Source organism: Myotis lucifugus, unplaced genomic scaffold (assembly GCF_000147115.1).
Source record: "Myotis lucifugus unplaced genomic scaffold, Myoluc2.0 scaffold_36, whole genome shotgun sequence".
NCBI lineage: Eukaryota > Metazoa > Chordata > Mammalia > Chiroptera > Vespertilionidae > Myotis > Myotis lucifugus.
The window spans coordinates 27,585-49,527 of record NW_005871084.1 but is presented as its reverse complement, the minus strand read 5'-3'; the positions used below and the strand labels follow the sequence as shown (position 1 = coordinate 49,527).

The 21,943-nt window shown below is 38.3% G+C and overlaps 1 protein-coding gene across 1 annotated transcript; it reads right to left on the bottom strand.

The window, feature by feature from the left end:
• Positions 1 to 6,674: 6,674 nt before the first annotated feature.
• LOC106696914 (cell wall protein DAN4-like) lies at positions 6,675 to 11,764 on the bottom strand. The gene is made up of 3 exons (XM_014454365.2): positions 11,427 to 11,764; positions 8,923 to 9,003; positions 6,675 to 8,082 (listed from the first exon to the last, which is right to left on the bottom strand). The coding sequence occupies exons 1-3, from the start codon at positions 11,481 to 11,483 to the stop codon at positions 7,486 to 7,488; spliced, it is 735 nt and encodes a 244-aa protein (XP_014309851.1). The 5' UTR covers positions 11,484 to 11,764; the 3' UTR covers positions 6,675 to 7,485.
• Between the last annotated feature and the right edge of the window lie 10,179 nt (positions 11,765 to 21,943).

Here is a 21,943-nt window from a genome sequence, read left to right as displayed (position 1 = left end):
GCACATTCACTCTGGTGCACTTGCAGGAGGGAAGGTGAATCCTTTTATCTCCCACTTGACCTTCACCTCCAATCATTGCAGGGTCTTGCTGTGTGCACTTTAATTTTATTCCACCCAACCCCTAACTTCCATTCAGCTTTAGATAAAGTAATACTTTCTCAGAAGCTTCAACAATCTTGTGACATTTTTCTTTGCTGAATGCCCATATTGGTTGTAATTTTCTAAATATTTGTAAATTATTTATTCAAGGAGGAACAATAGCCAGAAATATGCTAGGTGGCAAGGATAACACCATCCTTGACATAAGAATTCACCATTAGCCTCAGATAACATTTATTGAACACTTGCCAGGTGCCAGGCTAATATAGTAATCTATTCACTATTCACAATGGACACATGAAGTAAGTGGTCCTTTTAATGTCCACTTTCTAGATGAGAAAACTGAGGCACTGAGAGTCCAGGTAATTTGCAGAAGGTCACACAGTAGTTGAGAGAGCCAGGTTTCAAGTCCCTGGCTGCCTGGTTTTAGACCTTGTACACTTTAACTACTCTATGTACTATATTTAGAGACAAGTAAAACCCTTTGAGGACTGAAAAGAAGAAAACCTGGTTCTAGGGGAAAATAAAAAAATTGAAGATATGATTAAAAATATGAAAAATAAAATTCCATTGGAGTACATGATTTTCTTTCTTCAAACTAAAAAAAAAAAACACACATAAAAATGAGGTAGTAATAACAACTGAGTTAAATAGATTAGTAAATACAGGATGAATGTCAAAATGGAAGTCAGAAAAGATTTCATGTTAGCGCAGAGCCCGGGATGAGTCATGGCATTTCAGCGTTACCACTAATACACTGTCTGGAAAGATAACAGGGTTAAAGTCCTTTGCACTGTGCCAGCACTTACCACTTTATTTTAGCTTCAGGATCTTCATCTCAAAAGTGAGGGGTTTGGATGAGATAATCTCCATGATCTCTTCCTGCTTGATGTTTCTGGGATGTAATCAGTACCAGAACATCTTGCTTTGTAAGTTTTTCCGTTCCAAGAACAGGGCTGGGCTCTGTGGGGTTACTCACAGGCATATGGCATGGTTTTCCTTTGTCGAGGAGGAGTTGTGATGCTCACCTGTGCCAGGTGAATCTCCTGGAAACCTGAATCCTCAGCTGCTGTGTTTGGCACCTGAGGTCAGCTTCCTTTGACCCTGTAATTAACTATATCTGACTCATGGTTAGTAGACACTGTTAGAACTTTACAACTGTCAGAATGTTTATAAAAGAGTACTTGGGGCTCATAGAAGGATTAAGAATATGAAGTGAAATTTATTTGTCTTTTTATTAAAAAGCTCTTCTTACTTTGACAGTTGTATTATTATATGCCTTGAAGAGGATCTTTTTTATTTGAGTTTCTTTAGTGACCTATGAGTTTCATGAACTTTGATGCCCAAATATCTTCCCAGATTTGGGAAGTTCTCAGCATTATTCCTAAATAAGCTTTCTGCTCATTTTTTCCTCTCTTTTCTTTCTAGAACTCTAATAATTTTTAAACTGATTGTTTTGATGTAACCCATATGGATCATATAGATTTTTTTTCACTCTTTTTCTCCTCTTAATGCATAATGTCAAATAATCTGTCTTCAAGGTTCCCGATTCCTTTTTCTGCTTGGTCAAGTCTACTTGAAGCTCTCTTTTGAATCCTTTAGTTCAATCATTAAATCCTTCAGCTCCAAAATTTCTATTTGGTTCTTATTTTATGTTTTCTGTCAAATTGTTTTTCTGATGTTGTTAAAGTATTTATCTGTGTAACTTGTAGCTCTCTGAGAATCGTCAGAACAAGTAGTTGGAATTGTTTGTTGAGTAATTCCTGGAAACCCATTTCTTTCAGGCCAGCTACTGAAAGTTTACTGTATTCTTTTGGTAGATTCATGTTTCTCTAATTCCCCATGATTTCAGTAGCCTTGCATAAGTGTCTGCAACATTTGAAGAAGGAGCCACCTCTTAAGACTTTATGAACTGACTTCAGTATGGGAGGACTCTTATGTGTGGGAGGGGGCATATTACAGCACATTGAGAACCAAGTCTAGTGGTGTAGGGCGCAAGTGTGTGGTGGTAAGGGGTCAGGAGAACATGCTGTCTCTTTGGCTGAGGCTAGTAGAGTCCACAACGTTAACAACCATGTGGTTCCTGGCAAGCACAGCGAGGAGTCTGCAATGGCTTCAAGGGCTGTTGGGGTCTTCAGCAGCATCTCCAGGTCCAGGGACCATGTTCCACAGAAGGCAGCAGTTGTGGCCAAAGATAGTGGTGTATATACTTGCCTGCAGGGGCCAGCTTCAGGTGCCTATGTCGTGGCAGAGGCCTTTTGCAGACACACACAGTGGTCGGGGCCAGGGAAGGCGGCCAGGCTTCAGCTAACTGCAGGCACATGAGTAGCTACAGGGGTCCTGATTGGCCGTGTACACTACTCAGGCTGCTGTATTTCCCTACAGGTGCACTGCAATGAAGGCTAGTGTCAGGGGTTGGGCTGAGGAGATGCATTGCACAGCTGGAATGGCTAGCTAGAGGTAAGCACAGTGGTGCAGGCCAGTGACAGAAGACAGGGCCTGATTTGAGCCTATAAGCAGCTGTGGGGCCTTGACTGTCGCTGTGCTCTCCCATGGCTACACAGTCTTCCCCCAGCGATGGACACAGCAGTGGGGGCCTGTGACTGGCATCAGGCTTGCAGAGTGTAACTGCACAGCTGGAGCGGCTCTTGCCATGCACACAAGGCTGGGCATCAGCTGTGAAGGTCCGTGCTGGTATCTTGCACTCCCATAGCCACAGTGGCCCGGGCTGGCTGCTGGTGTAGTTACCAGGCTCCAGTGGGAGCAGGGATGGGAGGGAGTGAGGAGGAACTCGGGTGGCTTGAATAGTTGGGGCGCAAAAACTGGTGAAATCTGTTGGTGGTCCTCTGAGCTGCGCTGCCCACTGGTTCCTTCTTCAGAGGCAATAACCACTGGATCTATCTGTAGAACAGGTCGCCGAGAACCATGATGACTCTGGCTGCATGGTACCCAGTGCTTTTCTTCGTGTTCATAGCCATCTCTGCATGCTCGGCTTTGCAGTCTGGGTGGGGCAAGACCTAAGCCGGATCTTCCTGCAATGGCTCGAAGGGCTGGGGAAGCTGACTGCTCACCCTGCTCATCTTTTCCTGGCACGGGAAACTTTTTCTAGCTGGAAAATTCCCTTGGGCGCTAAACAATGTCTCCATGGGAGATGGGGTGATTCAGGCAAAATGAAACTGTCTTCCTTCTCTGTATTTGCAATTATTCTGGCTTTTGTTGTTCTGCTGAGTTGCTGATGTTTCTTCAGTGGACTCCTGAGCTCTTCCAGCGCTGTTTTCCTTCATGAGGAGCTGTCCAATGGGTGACCTTTGTCCGGGGACAGAACATCTTGGTGTTGTTCTCCCTCTGCACAATTACGTCAGTTTCTCCTTTTTGTTGTTAATCTACCATGTTTTTGTTTTGTTTGTGCTATGCCTTGAGGTACATTATGGACATTTAAAATTTTTTTTAATATATTTTTATTGATTTCAGAGAGGAGAGAAGGTGAAAGAGATAGAAACATCAATGATGAGAGAGAATCACTGATCAGCTGCCTCCTGCATGCCCCCTACTGGGGGTTGAGCCCACAACCCCAGCATGTACCCTGACCAGGAATCAAACTGTGACCTCCTGGTTCATGGGTCGATGCTCACACTGACCCACACCAGCCAGGCACATTATGGACATTTGAAAACTCATCCGGTGTGATAAGTGTGAAAGCACCAAGGAGGAAGTCTCATATGAAGTCAGGGTAAATAGAAAAAAATAATTTTTCAAAATTGAAACTGGTGGGAAAAAATGATGAATGTTGAATTTGATTTGAGGAAGAAACTGTTTGATGGTAGGAACCATTTTGTAGGACAAAGAGAGACTTTAACAAAATTTCAAAAATGTTCTCATGGTCCTAGCTGGTTAGGCTTAGTGAATAGAGCATTGGCCTTTGGACAGAAAGGTCCCAGGATCAATTCCAGTCAAAGGCACATGCTGGGATTATGGGCTTGATCCCCAGTAGGGGGCGTGCAGGAAGCAGCCGATCAATGATTCTCTCTCATCATTAATGTCTCTCTCTCTCTCTCTCTCTATCTCCCTCTCCTTATCCCTTCCTCTCTGAAATCATTAAAAATATTTCTGTAAATGCTCTCATGATGATATGACAAAAATCAGCTACAGAAGTGACAATCTAGAAACATGTTGGACTTGTTTGTAGCACTGATATCAAAGTCTATCACTGATATCGGAGTCTAAAATATCACATTAATGGTAATTAATAAGAAGCTTAGGGAGTTATTAAAGAAGTTAAGGACTAAATAGTTTAAAATGTACAAATAATTTGTTACAAAGTAGAGATGCTTCCAAAGTTCAAAAGCCTTTTGAAACTACAAAAAAAAAAAAAACTCAAAGTGAGTGGCTTAAATAATATAACTTCTGAAAGGGTTCCCTAAAATATTTTTTAATATCATCATGGGGCAGCTACTTATAACAGAAGATTTTCTATATAGATAAATTGACAGATTTGGGGGACCAACTGCCCAATGGAATTTTTTTTTTGTAAGGCATTCAAAGAAGTGAATTACACTCTTATTTGGTAAAATGTATTGGAAAACTTAACATGTTGATCCCACACGAATTACTTTGCATTTAAGAGCAAATAATGGACTCACAGAAGTGCTTGTAGGAGACATTGTAAATGGAGAAGCTTCTCGATTTAAAATAGATTTATTTCTGTCATGTGAGTACAGTGAATAAGTTTTTAAAATAAATATTAGAACATGTGTGGCTTTGATATTTGCTAAATAAAGCATTAAAACTTGGTACTTTTAAATTGAATATGCACACTTCACAGCATTTTCACAGTACTTTGTACAATTTTTGGTTGTTACATATTTTAACTTGTGAAGATATTTTCCACCACTGTTTACTATTTTAATATTTTATTAAACCATAAAAGTTTAAAGCAAAAGAGTATCTGTGAGCTCATTCACATCTCTATTTTACAAAGCACAGAACCTTGATGATCTCACATGCCCTTAATTACAATACCCTCCAACCGAATATTTAATGTAGGAATTTCATTGTTAAGAGAAGGTTCTCCTTAAACACACAAAAAAAATCATTCTTGTATTACCACACTGCATTCTATATTACCTAAAAGTAAAGGAAGGAAACATCAGCTCTAACTAAATATCTAGTTACGTAGAATGGCTTCTACAAAACTTTAACAACATTTTTGAGCTGTAAATTTATTTGTCTTTTTATTTAAAGCTCTTACTTTTAAATCACAAAGCAAAGTTTAAGTCATCTAGGGAAGCAAATCTTAACCTAGTAAATTGAATCTTTCTTTTTCACAAGTATTTAAATCAAAAGTACAATAGAAATTAATTGATTTAATATTATACTGGGGGGAGGGAGGGAAATGTACATTCTTATTTCCTTTTGTGGAGTTTTGAGGATGGGGGTGGAATGGGAAGACTGCTTCACTCTAGCCTTTTCCAGATTGAAATCTTTCTACGCTTTTACTAAGTATCAAGCACTTAGAATCCTATATAATAAAGAGGTGATATACAAATTGACCATCACACCCTCATACAAGATGGCCGCCTCATGTGGTCAAAGGTGGCCACCACAAGATGGCTGGCAGGGGAGGGCAGTTGGGAGCGACCATGCATGCAGGGGAGGACAAAGGTGACAAGGTCCACAGGGGAGGGCAGTTAGGGGGTGACCAGGCTGGCAGGGGAGGGCAGTTGGGGACAATCAGGCTGGCAGGGGAGTGGTTAGGGAGTGATCAGGCAGAAGCGGTTAGGGGCAATGAGGCAGGCAGGCAGGCGAGCGGTTGGGACCCAGCAGTCCTGGATTGTGAGAGGGATTGGAGAGGGTGCAGGCTGGGCTGAGGGACACCCCCCCCCCCCCCAGTGCATGAACTTTTTGCACCAGGTCTCTAGTCTATATATATAAAAGCCTAAGCGATTGTTGCAACCGAAACAACCAAATGGACGACTGAACAGGCTGCGTGGGGCAACCAGGTTGGCAGGGGGGTTAGTGAGGGCCGACCAAATGACTGAGCAGCAGGCAGCATGGGGCGACCAGGCCAGCAGGGGAGTTAGTGAGGGACAACCAAATGACTGAGCAGTGGGCTGTGTGGGGCAACCAGGCCGGCAGGAGGGTTAGTGAGGGGCGACCAAACAACCGAACAGCAGGCTGCTTGGGGTGACCAGGCTGGCAGGGGGGGGGCAGTAAGGGGCAACCAGGCTGGCGGGGGGTGGCGGGGGAGTAAGGGGCGATCAGGCTGGCGGGGGGTGGGGGCAGTTGGGGGCAACCAGGTCAGCACAGGGGGCAGTTGGGGGTGATCAGGCCATCAGGGGGTCTGTTAGGTGTGATCAGGCAGGCAGGCAGATGAGCAGTTAGGAGCCAGTGGTCCCAGATTGTAAGAGAGATGTCCCCCAAGGGATCCCCGATTGGAGAGGGTGTAGGCTGGGCGAATTTCATGCACCAGGCCTGTAGTAAAAGTAATATTGAACAAGAGTCTGTGTTTCATAGCAAATTATAAGCCATGTGCCCTCAAAGTTATAGTGCAAAGTATAAAACAATTTAAACATTCAAATTTTCTAAGTAGTAGTTTATAGTGGTTTAGAGATTAGGCAGAATATTAAATATGAAAAATAATATTGACAATATTAGTGAAAAGATGCCAATATAGAAAATACATCACCTGTTACATTCTAAGTGTGCTTTTGATTTTAAATCTTTTAAACCCCCTTAGCCCTCTCATTTTCTGTTTAAATTATCTCTACTTAAGTCCAAATGTTCACCCCTTTTCAACTTTCAGCCTTTCTCTGAAGTCTTCCTTGATTATTCCTATCCTTACTGACCTACCCCCTTTTTTCTGCATTCCCCATAGGAGGAACACTTCTGTAATGATCAGTAGGTACTTAATAATCCATGCCATGCTCATTAGCCACTTTGATTGGACATTTCTTTCTTTCCCTACTGGGATACAAATGCTGACAATAGACTGGGAAATAATCAATAACAGATGGCGAATACTGGCTTAAGACCCAGCATGTAGGGAGTGAAGTAGAGCAGGTCCACCTGGCGGCCTCTTCAGCAGCTGGAATCTTCATGGGTGATAAACGAGGTGGGTTGTACAGAAGGGGTGAAGAGAAAACTCTGGCTGGATGAGTCAACCAGGCTCAGTGAAATTTTTCTTTTCCAATCATTTGAACATTGGCGGTCCCAAGACTGAGTCATCACCATATGGGAATTCCAGCAAATGATTGAGCAAGAGGGGCAAGATTTCATGAAGACAAAAGCTGTGGAATCTCTTGGCAGAGAAGACAGAACAGCTTAGACATGCCTCCTTCAGAGTAAGAGTGTTGGCCTGGCTTGAGGAGGGCTGAGGGCTCAAAAATGTCATTCGTCATCTTCAATGTCAACTTCGTGTTCCGGGGTGGTGGTTTCAGCTGGCTGCATGGCAGATGGAGGCACCGTGGTAGGAGAGCTTTGATTGGGCACAGTGGCAGGTGGTGCGGTGCTCTGAGATTCAGTCAGGGTCGATGTGGCAGGAGATGTGGTAGGAGATGGGGTAGAACCAGGGGTGGGGGCAGGAGAAGCAGTAGCACTAGTGGTGGGGACAGGAGAAGTAGTAGCACTAGTGGTGGGGGCAGGAGAAGTAGTAGCACTAGTGGTGGGGGCAGGAGGGGCAGTAGTACTAGTGGTGGGGGCAGGAGGAGCAGTAGTACTAGTGGTGGGGGCAGGAGAAGTAGTAGCACTAGTGGTGGGGGCAAGAGATGAGGTAGAACCAGGCGTGGGGGCAGGAGTTGCGGTAGAACCAGGGTTGCAGATCACATGACTGGACTTTCCGTCTGTGTGAATGACGATGGTTGTACCCATGGTGTGCTTGCCAAAGTGAACAAAATATAAGACCAGAACAACGAGGGTTGTAGCAATTAGACAGGCCAGCAGACACACCAGAAATGTTTTCCAGAGTGACCATGGTTTTGCTGTAACCTGCAAAGGATTACAGTAAGTGGATATTTCAGCAAATTACATAGGAGCAGCTTAGGTAAGTGATTGCAATTAGAATAAGGCTAACCTTTTCCAAATGATATAATTTAAAGCACAACATATCAACCTCCACTCTGTCTTTCAAATAAGCACAAAAACACCCACAGACACACACCCCTTGTCCACTAGTCCACGAGAACAAAATGTTCCCTCTTAGTTACCCTTTCACAGTAAAGCAATAAGGCGTCATCTCAAATGCAAGTAGATTGCCTCAGGAATATATTACATTAAGTTATTATCTGCTACTAACATTGCAATATCAATTATCTAATTAGTCCTCATGGGTAGAAAAATAATGTATAGGCATATCAAAACATTTAGATTGGTTATGTTTGGGTGAAGAAAATTAACAAATATTCTTTTTTTCATCATTATTTCCTGTCTTTACATTATCTATTGAGAGTTTATAATTAGAGAATTATTTATTAAATACATTTTTATCTATTAACCATAAATGAAAGAACTCTCATTGAGCCTAGAAAGACATTAAAATGGGAAATCTCTAGTATGGAGGGGATCTTGAAGGAACAGACTACAGCTCTGATAAAAGATTGGGGGCTGCAGGTTCTAGGTTTTGCCCAGAGATTATGGAGGGAAGCTCTGAAGAAGGGTTGAAGACCCAAGAGACAGCAGCAAATGAAGGGTAAAGAAAAAGAGACCCCTGGGGGGCGGGGGGGGGGGGGGGTGCAGGAGCTGCGGGACTGCCTGTCCCATTTTTCCATTTTTCCTTTGTGCCAAAGGACTATTGAAAACTTCCCATGTCCCCCAGTTTTCAAACCTTACCCATTGCGGCTGGAAGGTCACAGGAGATGATCTACAACAACAGTGTGTTCTGCAATTTGAACAGTATGGATTTCTGGGTAACTGCAGAGAAAGAATTTAAAACAGACAACCAACCCTGGTTTTTGAGGTTAAAGAAAGTTTATTTGAACCAGAAACATAGACATATAAAATATATTAAAAATTATGTGACTCTAACATGTATCAAATGAAGAACTCATCAATCTAGGAGAATCTGAAACCCTAAAAATGATTTAATGATATAAATTATAAAAATACATTTTTCATATCAAATGACCAAAGAAGAAAAATAAATGATCATTTCAGTAGATGTCCAAGGGTCATTCAACAAATTTGAGTAGTCCGTTGTGACACAAGCAGACAAACAATACAAATCTCAAAGAAATAAAAATAAAAGAATAATTCCCAACTGTGGTGAGGAATATTGACCTCGAATCAATGACCAACATCATATATAACAGAGAAATGTCAGGCACCTTCCTTTAAAGTCAGGAGTGAAGAATATCTCCTACCACCAATATTAGGTAATATTTTTCCCATTTTTAAAATTGTAAATCATTTCTTATTTTTCAATTACAGTTCACATACAATATTATATTAGTTTCAGGTGTACACCACAGTGATTAGGCATTCTATAACTTCCTAAGTGATCATCCAGATAAATCTTGCACCCATCTGACACCACACATAGTTATTAAAATATTATTGACTCTATTCCCTATGCTATGCTTTACATTTTTATTCTGTAACTATCAATTTGTACTTCTTAATCCCTTCACCTTTTTCACCCAGCTCCCCACCCCCTCCCCATCTGGCAAACATCAAAATGTTCTCTGAATCTATGAGTCTGTTCCTGTTCTGTTTGTTCATTTATTTTGTTTTATTAGACGTTCTCATCAACATGGAGCAATAATAAAAGTGTGAAGATAAAACTAGCATTATGTCCACATAATATAATTGTGTACAAACAGAATCCCATATATCAAAATATGAAAAATATATGTAACAATACTTGTTGTTTGTGTGTGTGTGTGTATGTATTAGCAACTGCAATAGTAATAAAACATATGAAATGGTTAAGCATATAAAATACCATAGGGCTTATATAAAGAAAACCATGGAACTTTACTGAGGAACAAAAAGACAGCTTAAATAAATGTCCTCTTATAGAAGGTTTCAGTAGCATAAGCTCTCAATTCTCTAAATTTTAATTAAGAGCTTTATGGAAATTTTACAGGGAAAAAAATAGACAAAAATTTAATGTGGCAAAATAAATCAACCAACAATAAAATTACATTTGATTGGGGTGAGAGGAGACAGAAAGCAAAATATTAGCAGTGGTTTTCTCTGGGATGGATCATGAGTGACTCTTTTTCTTTGTAATTTTCCAAATGTTCTAAAATCATAGAATAATTGTAAAAAAAAAATGTCTCCTGCCCCTTGTTTGGGGGGATCTAAGAGATTGTCATCAGATTACTAAAAAAAAAAAATGAGAAATTCTAACTATTTCCTTTCATAGTCTCAGAAGTTGATTTTACTGTTCGTGTATTTTAGCACAATTAACTAATTATATGACTTAATGGAATAACCATAGCTCATTTAATATATTATGAAAAGGAGATAGAAACAAAATGATGTATAAGAGATACTAAAGCAGTGACATTTTTCAGCTTCCTTCCCACATAAGGCATGCTATACATTAATGCTATCGTGGTACCGTTAATGAATCCCCAAATACAGCCTTCCAGTTGAAAAGCAATTCGATGTCAAATCCTAGCCTTGTATTTATTTTGTTTCACTTGTGGCTTGGTTCTACAACCTCAAGCTAATTATAAAATTTATTTTTCTTTGTTAGGAACATAGTAGTCCAGATATTTGAAAAGTAGCCTATTACAACGAATAGATTATATGTGAGAAATTTGAGTTCAATTTCTGGTTCTGCCTCTGGCTAGCTAGACTTCTAATGTTTCACTTTTCTCATTTGTAAAATGAAGGGATTTGTTTGTGAATGAGACGCTTTATATGTTCCAAGAAATAGAATTTTTGCATTACTAGAGTAACACATTTTAAGCATACGTTCCTCTGCCATAAGACATTTTTCATAAATTATCACTTTAAGTACAAGTAGGCCAATGAGAATAAATATTTTCATTGGATCAAAATATTCAGAAATACAAATAATATTGTTAATATTTGCTATAAACACATTTCAAACCATCTACTCAAATTTTGTCTTCTGGTGTCTTCTGATATAAATATCAAAATTTAAGCAAAAAGTCTAATGCAAAATTCCCAAGTGATGTGAGAGCACTATTTGCCATACTAAATAACTCCCTCAACACTTGTGATCAGTGATAATAAAATCTCAGATTCCATAATAGCAACCATCAAAGATATGCAACTTAATTTTCTTGAAGGGTTAAATGTTAAGGGTCGAAAGCAAGAATATTAGACATGAAAGATTAAAGGCTATTTGCAATACTCACCAGCTCAGCTGCATTTTGTTCAGTATCCCCAGCGTGCTGCCCCTGTTTTCCATCCATCCTGAGGGTGCTGGGATCCCAGATGCGATGCTAACAATGTCTGTGCTCACTCTCTGGGTTAGAAGTTAGGAAACACTGGATTTATGTTAAATAACTGTGTATTTATTCAGTCTGGATTACGTAAACTAATAGGCATCTATTTCCTAAAAAAAAAAAAAAAAAATCCCAATTTCAATCCCAAAGTACAAATTGATACTAGTTGGAGAAAAATAAACAGAAAAAATTGCTCCCTTTAGAAATGACATGTAGAATGTTATCTCAACTGTGAGAATGACTCTGAGCAGATATAAACCCTTGCCCTCCTTATTTCACAAAACTTACTTGAAATCCCTTAAATTTGATTTCTAACAGGTTAGGAATTTAATTTTTGCTTCTAAAAAAAGCTCACAAAGCCACTCCTTAATTATAAAGATTGCAGAATTCTGTGGCTAAGCAGAGGGATTATGGTGATGACTAATTTTAAAACTTTCCAAAAAAAAAAAGACAATATTGATATTACTGGATCATGGTAAATTTAGATGAATGGTGACTAAATTCTATGCACTATCTATAAGTCAGTGGCTACATTGAGATGGACCAGGAAAAACACATTACAATGGCTGTAGCTACAGTTAAAAATAAAAATAAGAGATAAGTACACTTCGGTAGCTCTTAATTATATAAATCAAGGATTATCCACAGTAAACCGTGCCTGCTTGTTAGCACATTATATTTAGATTAGGTAATACTTGTCACTGTTGCTGATGACTCCTAATCTTTTAGAGGAGCAGGAACTGGAAAAGAATGTCTTTGGTTCTTTCTCATTTCTCACAGATAGAAGTGTACGTGATACAGCGAAATTGAGGTGGTGTTTCCAATTAGTCTGAGAGGTGATGCTCTCTGACCCTCTGGCAAAATGGTATGCAGTACAGACTAGAGAAAAAAAATGACTTTAAAGTTCTTTTTAGTCACGCATTTCCTGTAGGCCAACAACTTTGGTTGGGGGATGCTTAGTGACAGAAACTTCCAAAATATCAATAGACTTACACATACCCTAACTTAAGAGCAGACGTGCCTTCTTGTATGGAACAGGTATATTCATGAACTGTTATGTAAATAAATTCCAAATCTCTGTACTAATTAAGCAAACAGTAAATATCTTTTAAGTCACTGTTAGTTGCTAATTCCTTCCTTCCTTCCTTCTTTCCTTCTTCCTTCCTTCCCTTCTCTTTCTTTCATTCCCTTGTGGCCAAAATAAATCCTGTCTCATTAATCCAGTGTCATCTGATGGTATCTGAGCCCACTCTTATATAATGGTTGAATAACTTTAGATCTTCAAATTATAATTCTAAACTTCTCAGTGGTCGTCTAAATCTTAGAGTAGCAAATACCTGACAAAGTTAGCATTAGAAAGCTGGTTCCCTAACTTTTTTTTTCAATATAGGCTACTACATTTTATTAGAAAGACACGCCCTCTCTAAAGCAAAGGGTAACTCAGAAGACAGTGACAACGGCCTTCAATGCACTGAAAAAACAATTGCTGGTGAGCTAGAAGTCTATGCTCAACAAAAATATCTACCAGTGAAAAAGTTTAAATCAGATTATTTAAAGTTATCAGCAACAGACACTCACTAAAAGACATGCAAAAGAGCAGAAGGGAAGAAATCTCAGTGGGAAGGGTTGAGATGTAAAAAGGAAAGGTGACAAGATAAGAATGTCCACTATGACGCCTGCTCTGCAATATTGTACAGAAATTCCTAATCAGGGCAGTAAAATAGCAAATTAATTATATGAAGAAGTTAAACTGTTCCTATTTGCATATGAGTATAAACATAGAAATAAGAAGGCAAGCAAACTATTAGAATGAGTCAGAGTTTAGCAAGATTAGTAGATACAAAATCAGTACAAAAATAATTTAAGAAATCAATTGTGTTTTTGTATACCAACAATAATATTCAGAAAACTAAAACTTAAAGAAATATTACTGGAAATTTTCAAGTATCTAGAAATAAACCTAACCATAGACATGTAATACTTTTACTGGAAATATTCTAAAACTTTATTAAGTCATTAATGAAGTCCCAAATAAATATACTGTTGGCAACAGTTTCAATTGGTGAGACCATTTAGAAAACACTTGACATTATCTAGTAAATTGGAAGACATTCGTATAGTACTGTGATCTAGTAATTCCACTCCTTGTATATTCCCAAGGGAAATACACAGATGCACGCGCGAACACACACACACACACACACACACACACACACACACACACACACACACACGATGTAATTGTTCAGAATCCTTAGAAGACCTGAAGAGAGTATGTTTCTGGGTTCTGTTGTAAATACTCTGAAATGGAAAGCTTATCTATATGTCAAAATTATGGTGCCAATTTTAAATCCCAGAAATGTCAACTTTTCAAAGCAGTTGATAACAGTGCAGAGAAATTAAATACGTTGTCCAGAGAGCATGGCTATTGGGATCATTTGTGCTTCTTCTTGGTGCCAAAAATCAGCTAAAAATCAAAAGAAAAGATCAATTTCTGCTTCTCTCCCATTGCTAGTTGACTTGCTTATGGACTCCCAAATAGGGAAATGTAGAATTCTGAGAAAGTGATCCAGAAGCTCAGTAGAGTAAGAAAAAAAGTTGATAGACTAAAATATTAGAAGTTAAAACACTCTAGCTAAATTAATTTTTATTATATAATGTGTGTACATATACAATAATATGTAAATAGACAAATATTAATGACACACTTTACTATAAACATATACACCATGTATATGCATATAAGTGCACATATATACAAAATAGTAACAATTCCGGCATTTCACTTATAGATATGACATTAATATACAGTGGATGGCACTGTCTCTAACAATGTAACAAGGCTGCCCAGCTTACTGCGTTCTCCTCGCTTTGACTATGTTTTTAGTCTTTGCTAACTGGGTCAAGAATAAAGTTATGTGTGTGTGTGTGTAGTCATGTCCTTTGTTTTATGCTCTGAAATCAAACAATATAATAGCCATTTACATATTATTCAACATTCACTTTACAGAATACTCATAGGTATATATTTATATGTTTATTCATGTTCATGTTTATGTTTATTCACGCTCATATTTATGTTTTATGGCAGTTTGACTTTGTGGTTTAGTGTTCTTTTTTCTAGTAAATATTTATGTTACAAGATACTACTTACTTTCCCCCTCGCCCCCATGTGTTGCAGTTATTTTTTCTGTAGTTTTTTTCCTGTTTTATAAAGAAATTTATTTTTACTTACAGAAGTTTTTAAAACTTAGGAGGGTAAGCTAATTATCTCTGCTTTTTATGTTTTCATTTTCAACAATTAACTTTTTAGTACATTGGCAATCAATTTCGATTTCTTTTTTTCCCCAAACATTTAACCAATTGTTCCAGAACATTTAATATATATTCTTCTTTCAATTTGTAATATATGTTTTTACATTATAGATTATTTTTTTCAAGTTCTTATAAACAACCTAACCTAATTTCAAACAAACAATTATTTAATTAAGAGCTTAATACAGGTAAAGGAAGTTTGTTGAACATTCTTGTTATGACATACAGGGCATAAATATTTTGACAAATATGACATGAACATCCAAACTTTTATGTTTTATTTGAACTTTATGAAATTGGTCTACATATATTGTATATTATAACAAATTAATATTTGGTTATATATCTAGTAGATGACTTCCTGCTGTCTATTCTCCACAATCATTTTCCTAATTCTCATCAATACGAACAATTGACATTTGACACATGTCCTTTCTTTTGACAACACCTTTTTCTGAAAGTATGTCCTCCCTTTAATTACCTACGGATTTCTGCATTTTAATCCTGTGACTATAATTCTTTCTCTGAAGATATTGTAGTCCCAACTAAGCTCTGCTATGGCACTGAGCACGACCTATTGTAATTAAATATATTTCAATAGGGCAGGGACCAGGCCAATTTCTGAAATGTATTTCCTGAGTGGTTAGTACCCAACAGCATAATTTATAAGAACTTAATCAATACTGGGTGACTAACTGATAAATTACTGGTTGAGGTTACAAAGTTCCATAAATACGTGATTTATGGTAATTACTGGAGAATTTCGTTTGGGAATACATGACGCCCAACAGACTTGAAGCACTTGAGTTAATTGGTGCACCCAAGTATTAGGCGTCACTTTTCTGGTCTGAGAATTCTATCTACTCTGCAAAATGTTTCATTACAATGAAGGTTTCCCAAGTTCTCATTTCAGCCAACTTGATAGAACCTTTCAATCCGGCGTCCTTCTGGATGGCTATACTTCAGTATATCTCTTGCTTTGTCCTGATCAGCAGAAAATGGAGTCTGAGACCAAATCTGCACTGAAATGAATCCCAGAGCCTTTGTGATCACTATTACAATGACCTGCTGAAACTACCCCTCTAGAGTGATTCAAGCAGCCCATTTTGACAGAGTGGCACGAGTTGGGGAAGTAGAAGAATGGTTACATTTGTTATTGTTGGAGATATTTCCTGACATTCATCAAAAAATTTATAACAATCAAAATACAAAGAATAGTAATACAGACACCTACCTCTGTATCTACTGTCCATAATAAAACATAGCAGTCACTAATACAATTGAAGCCCCATTATACATTCCCCTATAATATCCTCTATCTCCAGAAGTTGCCAGAATCTTAAATTATGTGTTATCATTCCCTTCTATTTCTTTATAGCTAGACTACATACTCCTGCATTTTTAGAATCATAAATGGTAAAGGTATTAATCTGTATGCTTCTGGACTTGCATTTATTTATTTATTTATTTCTATTTTGAAATTTCTACTTCAAACCATGCTGCTATGAACATCTCATCCATGTCTTCTGGCACTAAGAGTTGACCCTTGAACACCAGGGGATGAAGGAAGGGCAGGGGCCTGAGGGTTAGGGGCACCCACCTCCTGTGCACTCAAAAACCTAAGTATAGCGTTTCACTCCCCCAACTTAACTACTGATAGTCTACCATTGACTGGAAGCCTTACTGTAACATAAATAGTCAATTAATACACATTTTTATGTTATATGTATTATATACTGAATTTTACACTGAAATAAGCTTGAGAAAGAAAATGTTGTTCATGAAATCATAGGGAGAGAAAACACATTTATAGTATTTATTGAAAAAAATCCACGTATGAGTGACTCATGTATTCGAACCTGTGTTTGAAATGATATAGATATAGCTATTACTAAAGAAACACAAAGAGAGAGAGGAGTTGCTATGTTACAGGGCATGCACATTTCAAATTTATTGGAAAATGCAAAAATATTTTTCTAAGTGCTTGTACTAGTCTGCATCCCTACAAGCAGTGAATGAGAGTGACCATTTTTCTATATCATTGTCAATACTTGAGATTTTCAGACTTTTAAAACATACTTTCCAATCTAGTGGATATAAATGACCCCAGAGTAAATCTAGTGGAGAATGCAATTCCAAAACCATTACCTCCTACCCAGACCTTTCCCTGGAGTCTCGACATCTGCCCTCTATTAGATTCCCTCTCTTATACATCCCAAAGACACCTCAACATGCACTGGTGGACCTGTATTGGACTAGGGCTCATGAAAAGGGGCATTGGTGATCACAAGGGAGTCCAAGAACACATATAATGGGAGTCAGAAAATGAGATATCCAGAAAAGGAAGTGTTTGTGGTTGGAGTATAAAATTGAAGTTTAAACTTTTAGTGGGGGAGTTGTTCTTGCAGGGGATAGGGTCTATGGGTTATTGGAGGCTAAATGACCACTATTTACATAAAGTGATGGTAGAGAAAATGAAAATGAAAATGACCAGGAACTGAATAATGATGGTCACAGGGAGGTTAGAAAGTAGGAGAGCCAAATGGCAAGGGCCTCAAATAATGTGTTTTAGTGAGAAAAGGTAAGTAATGGTTTGCCAGCAATGATGAGCAACTAGAATGCTTGCCTTCCCTTCACACCCACTGACATCCCCAATGTGGTCAAAACATGCTACAAAGAAGTAATGAGTCATAGTCACTAAAGACAAAGGGAAATGTTATCCTATGGAAAGAGACAGTGTTCTTTAAGGCAAAAAGATGGTGGAATCACTGTTGAAAGAAACCAAAAAGGTAGGAGAGTTTGTAACAGGTATTTCATAGGACACAGTGGGAGAGGTTAGGAAGAAAGGGACGAATTAAAAGGTGAACTAGGAGAGAGAAAGTAGAGAGCAAGATGGGGATGAAAGTCGGGTCAGGCATTGGTGATGAGAAGGGGCTATCTCTCCTTCAGTTAGAAGGGGTTATCCCGGTGGAATCTGCAGATCTCATTCTTCAAGGGGCACTTTGGTGAAAGCCTTTTCAGTGCAACACAAGCCAAGGCCTGATGTCTCAGGGTTCCAAATTGCGAGACATGGACACAATGAGTCAAGGTCTAATCCAACACTTGGAACAAACATTTCTGAACCAGGTAAAGCTTGGCACAAGACTAAGCACTGGGGATTAAACATTTGTGCAGCTCGGCTTTGGAACTATAGGCGCAATTAATTTATAGTCCCAACATGCTCAGTAAAAAACAACTGCTTATCCTTGAATTTGGTTTTATTCCCAACCTTGAGAGGTTATTCAATTTGCCCAGGGGTGGAATCTCTGAAAAACAAGTTTAAAGTACCTTATTTAAATTTTTAAAAACCTTCAGAATCTCAGAGCTTGCCTGGTTTGAAGATTCTCCCTGCACTGTTGGAAGTCTGTTTTTCATAAGTAGACAGTAGAAAAGGGTCCAGAAAAGAAGAGTATGGGACATCCATTATTAACACATTGAGTGAACTGCTTTCCTCACATCATCTTTTTTTAAAATTTATCTTTATTGTTGAAACTATTACAGATGTCCCCCTGTTTCCCCATTGACCCCCTCCCTCCTTCCCCCCTCCCAGGCCTTCACTGCACTGTCTGTGTCCATGGGTTATGCATATATGCATATAAGTTCTTTAGTTAATCTCTCCTGATCCCCTACTCTCCCACCCCCACCTTCCCTCTGAGATTTGTCAGCCTGTTCTATGCTTCTCTGCCTCTGGATCTATTTTGTTCATCAGTTAATTTTGTTCACTAGATTCCACATATGAGTGAGATTATGTGATACTTGTCTTTCTCTGACTGGCTTATTTTGCTTAGCATAATACTCTCCTGGGCCCTCCATTGTTGTCTCAAAGGGTAAGAGATCCTTCTTTTTTATAGCTGCATAGTACTCCATTGGGTAAATGTACCACAGCTTTTTTTATCTACTGACGGGCACTTGGGCTGTTTCCAGATCTTAGCTATTATAAATTGCACCACTATGAACATAGGGGTGCATATATCCTTTCTGATTGGTGTTTCTGTTTTCTTGGGATATATTCCTAGAAGTAGGATCACTGGATCAAATGGCAGTTCCATTTTTAAGTTTTTGAGGAAACTCCATACTGTTTTCCATAGTGGCTGCACCAGTCTGCATTCCCACCAGCAGTGCACCAGGGTCCCCTTTTATCCACAATCACACTTGTTTGTTGATCTGTTGATGGCAGCCATTCTGTGAGGTGATACCTCATTGTCATGTTTTGTTTTTTATCTTTATCTCATTGTCTTTTTAATTTGCATCTTTCTGATGATCTTGAGCATTTTCTCATATGTCTCTTGGCCGTCTCACATTATCTTATTTCAACTCTTAGAGAATAAGACTACTTCCACCTCAACTCCCAATCTTTCCTAAGGGGTTTATGTGGGAACTGCAAATACAAATCTACTCTGCTACTTCTGCAGAGGAAAATCTTCTAGAAAAAGTAGTAGTCTTTTAGAGTATACATTGCATGTGGCACTATTTGTAATAAACTGGTAACAGATCCATTTTTTCTTTTTTATTGAATTTATTGGGGTGACATTGGTTAATAAAATTATATAGGTTTCAGATGTACATTCTATGACACATTATTTGTATATTGTATTGTGCATTCACCATCCCAAGCCAAATGTCCTTCCATCATCATTTATACCCCCTGTACCTTCTTCTACTTCCCCTACCCACTTTACCGCTGGTAATCACTATCCTGCTGTCTGTATCGTTGAGTTGTTGTGGGGTTTTTGCTTAATTCCTTTACCTTTTTCACCCATCCCAGCAACCTACCTCCCCACTCACATCTGTCAGTCTATTCTCTATCTATGAGTCTGTTTCTAGTTTGTTTGTTTATCACGTCCATTAGATTCTACATATGAGTGTAAATTTTAGGTTTAGGCTGCTAACTATGCTTAATTTGAGAGGATGTTCAAAGAACTTTGCTAAGTCCTGAAGAACCATAAAGAAATTGTTCTCTGAAATCATGCATTCTATCTTCTACCTGGCTGTTTGCATAGTTAACCATGTGGAAAAGTAACATTGATTCTGTATCTGCAGAAATTGGTTTCTCCGGTGGTTGAAATCAAAAAGCAGTTTAATTCTATATCTACATGATTACCATTGAGTCACACGATAAGAGGTCTGTATATTACAAGTGCCTTTGTGAAATCGTACCTATTTAACCTTAATATAGGTGAAATAAACATTGTTGCCAAACATATTGATTTACCAGTAGACAACTAGATATTTCATGACAGGTGGAGAGTTCAAAATATAGGTAAAATGGAAGAGTTAAAAATATTTCTACTATTCACCGGGTTTCAAGTTGTCAACATCTATAGGCTTGTCTTGTATTTTCCTTCCATTCCATGTCAACCATTTCACAATCCCAACTCTAGAAATATTTGTCACTTTGTTTAATGCCTTTTGTAGTTGCAGATTTCAGGAAATACTGGACTTAATTGATGTTAAGCTACCTATGATACATATACCTCAGGGTGGATTCAGTACAACAATAATGATTTCATATTATAGGCTACACCTTTTGGGATAGGATGTTTGGAGCATATACGTTCTGTAAAACAATAATATGACCATGCCACCATTTGACAGAAACTTTATATAACTACTTTTTTTTATGAGCTTTTCTAGCAAGACAATGAATCTGAAATCCAGTATAAAATTTGTTTCATCGACCTACTAGTTTATGTTAAAGTATCTAAAATGACAAAGACCATTTGTCTTTGTAAAAGCTCCGAACTCTTTATATAAATTACTAGAAAACTCTATTGGCAACTGCCCTAATCACTTTAAATTCTAGACTTGAATAACTTCAAACATTGCTTGTATGCAAGTGTCAATTACCTCCTACTGACAAAAAAGAAAGCAAAGATCTAGTTTACCTGTCATCTCCTACTTAAAACCATGCCTCCAGCCTATTGTCTTGACTTATGTAATCACTCACCTGTTTTCTTAACTGAAACATGAAACTTAAGGGACCACAGAAATTACCTAGTCTCATTTCCTCACTTATCAGATTTGCAGAGTTGTGGTGAAGTGAGGTTCCCTGACAATCAACTTCACCATTCACAATTTCTGTCCTTTTAGCTTAGTTTTAAACTTTGACTAAGGCAGAAGTTGAAGTTTCTTTGAGAAGTTACAGGTAAATAACCAAACTGGAAAAAAAATTATCATAGTGAATTGAAGCCAGCTTAGCTACAATGATGGAGCAAGAAGATCCTTTTCCTGCTAGCAGGCATGGCTCAGTGGTTAAGCGTTGACCTATGAACCAGGAGGTTACGGTTCAATTCCCAGTCAGGGCACATGCCCAGGTTATGGGCTTGATCCCCAGTGTAGGGCATACAGGAGTCAGTGGATCAATGATTCTCTCTCATCTTTGATGTTTCTCTCTCTGCCTCTCCCTTACTCTCTAAAATCAATAAAAACATATATTTTTTAAAAAATTTTAAAAGAAGTTCCTCTTCCTAATTGGAAGTAGGCTGGCATGGGAAATTGGATGGTGTATAGTGTGTAAATATATTCTGATAGGTAAGTTACAGTAGTGTCTCTCTCTTTTTCTGTCTGGAAAATCTGAATTATTCTTTGAATTGAATATGCTGCTCAAGACCCACATTCTCCACTAAACCTTGCCTGGTAGCTATAAAGAATCTATAATCAGGACATCATTCCCCAACAACTTTACCTTCTAGTTTACATTTATAATAATTGTACTACGAAAAACTCTTTTTTAACTTGACAACTTGGCATTTTACATTCATCTTGCTTAATGCTTTGTTCCATCATACAGAGGTAATGTAGTTGACAAAACTTGGTTCATTACTGAAAAATAATCATTCATTCATTCATTCATTCAACCAACACCCATTGACATCAACTTTGTGCCTGGTATAGTCCTATGCTAAGTGCTGTGGGTTTAGGAGATAAAAGACAGTGAGCTCAGTCAGTAAGGAGATTACAATACAGTGTGGTTTGTGTTTTGATAAAGCAACTTACTTCTTTGAGCCCTCAGAGAATGGTGCCAAACCACATAAGCCAGTTGGTGATATTAAGGAAGTCACTATAGGATTCCA

Excerpts from the sequence above, each read along its gene's own strand:
- LOC106696914 (XM_014454365.2), bottom strand. The coding sequence starts at position 11,483 with ATGGATGGAAAACAGGGGCAGCACGCTGGGGATACTGAACAAAATGCA. Across the intron at positions 9,004-11,426 it reads AACAAAATGCAGCTGAGCTG|TTACCCAGAAATCCATACTG; the intron begins GTGAGTATTGCA and ends CTTTCTCTGCAG. Across the intron at positions 8,083-8,922 it reads TGACCTTCCAGCCGCAATGG|GTTACAGCAAAACCATGGTC; the intron begins GTAAGGTTTGAA and ends AATCCTTTGCAG.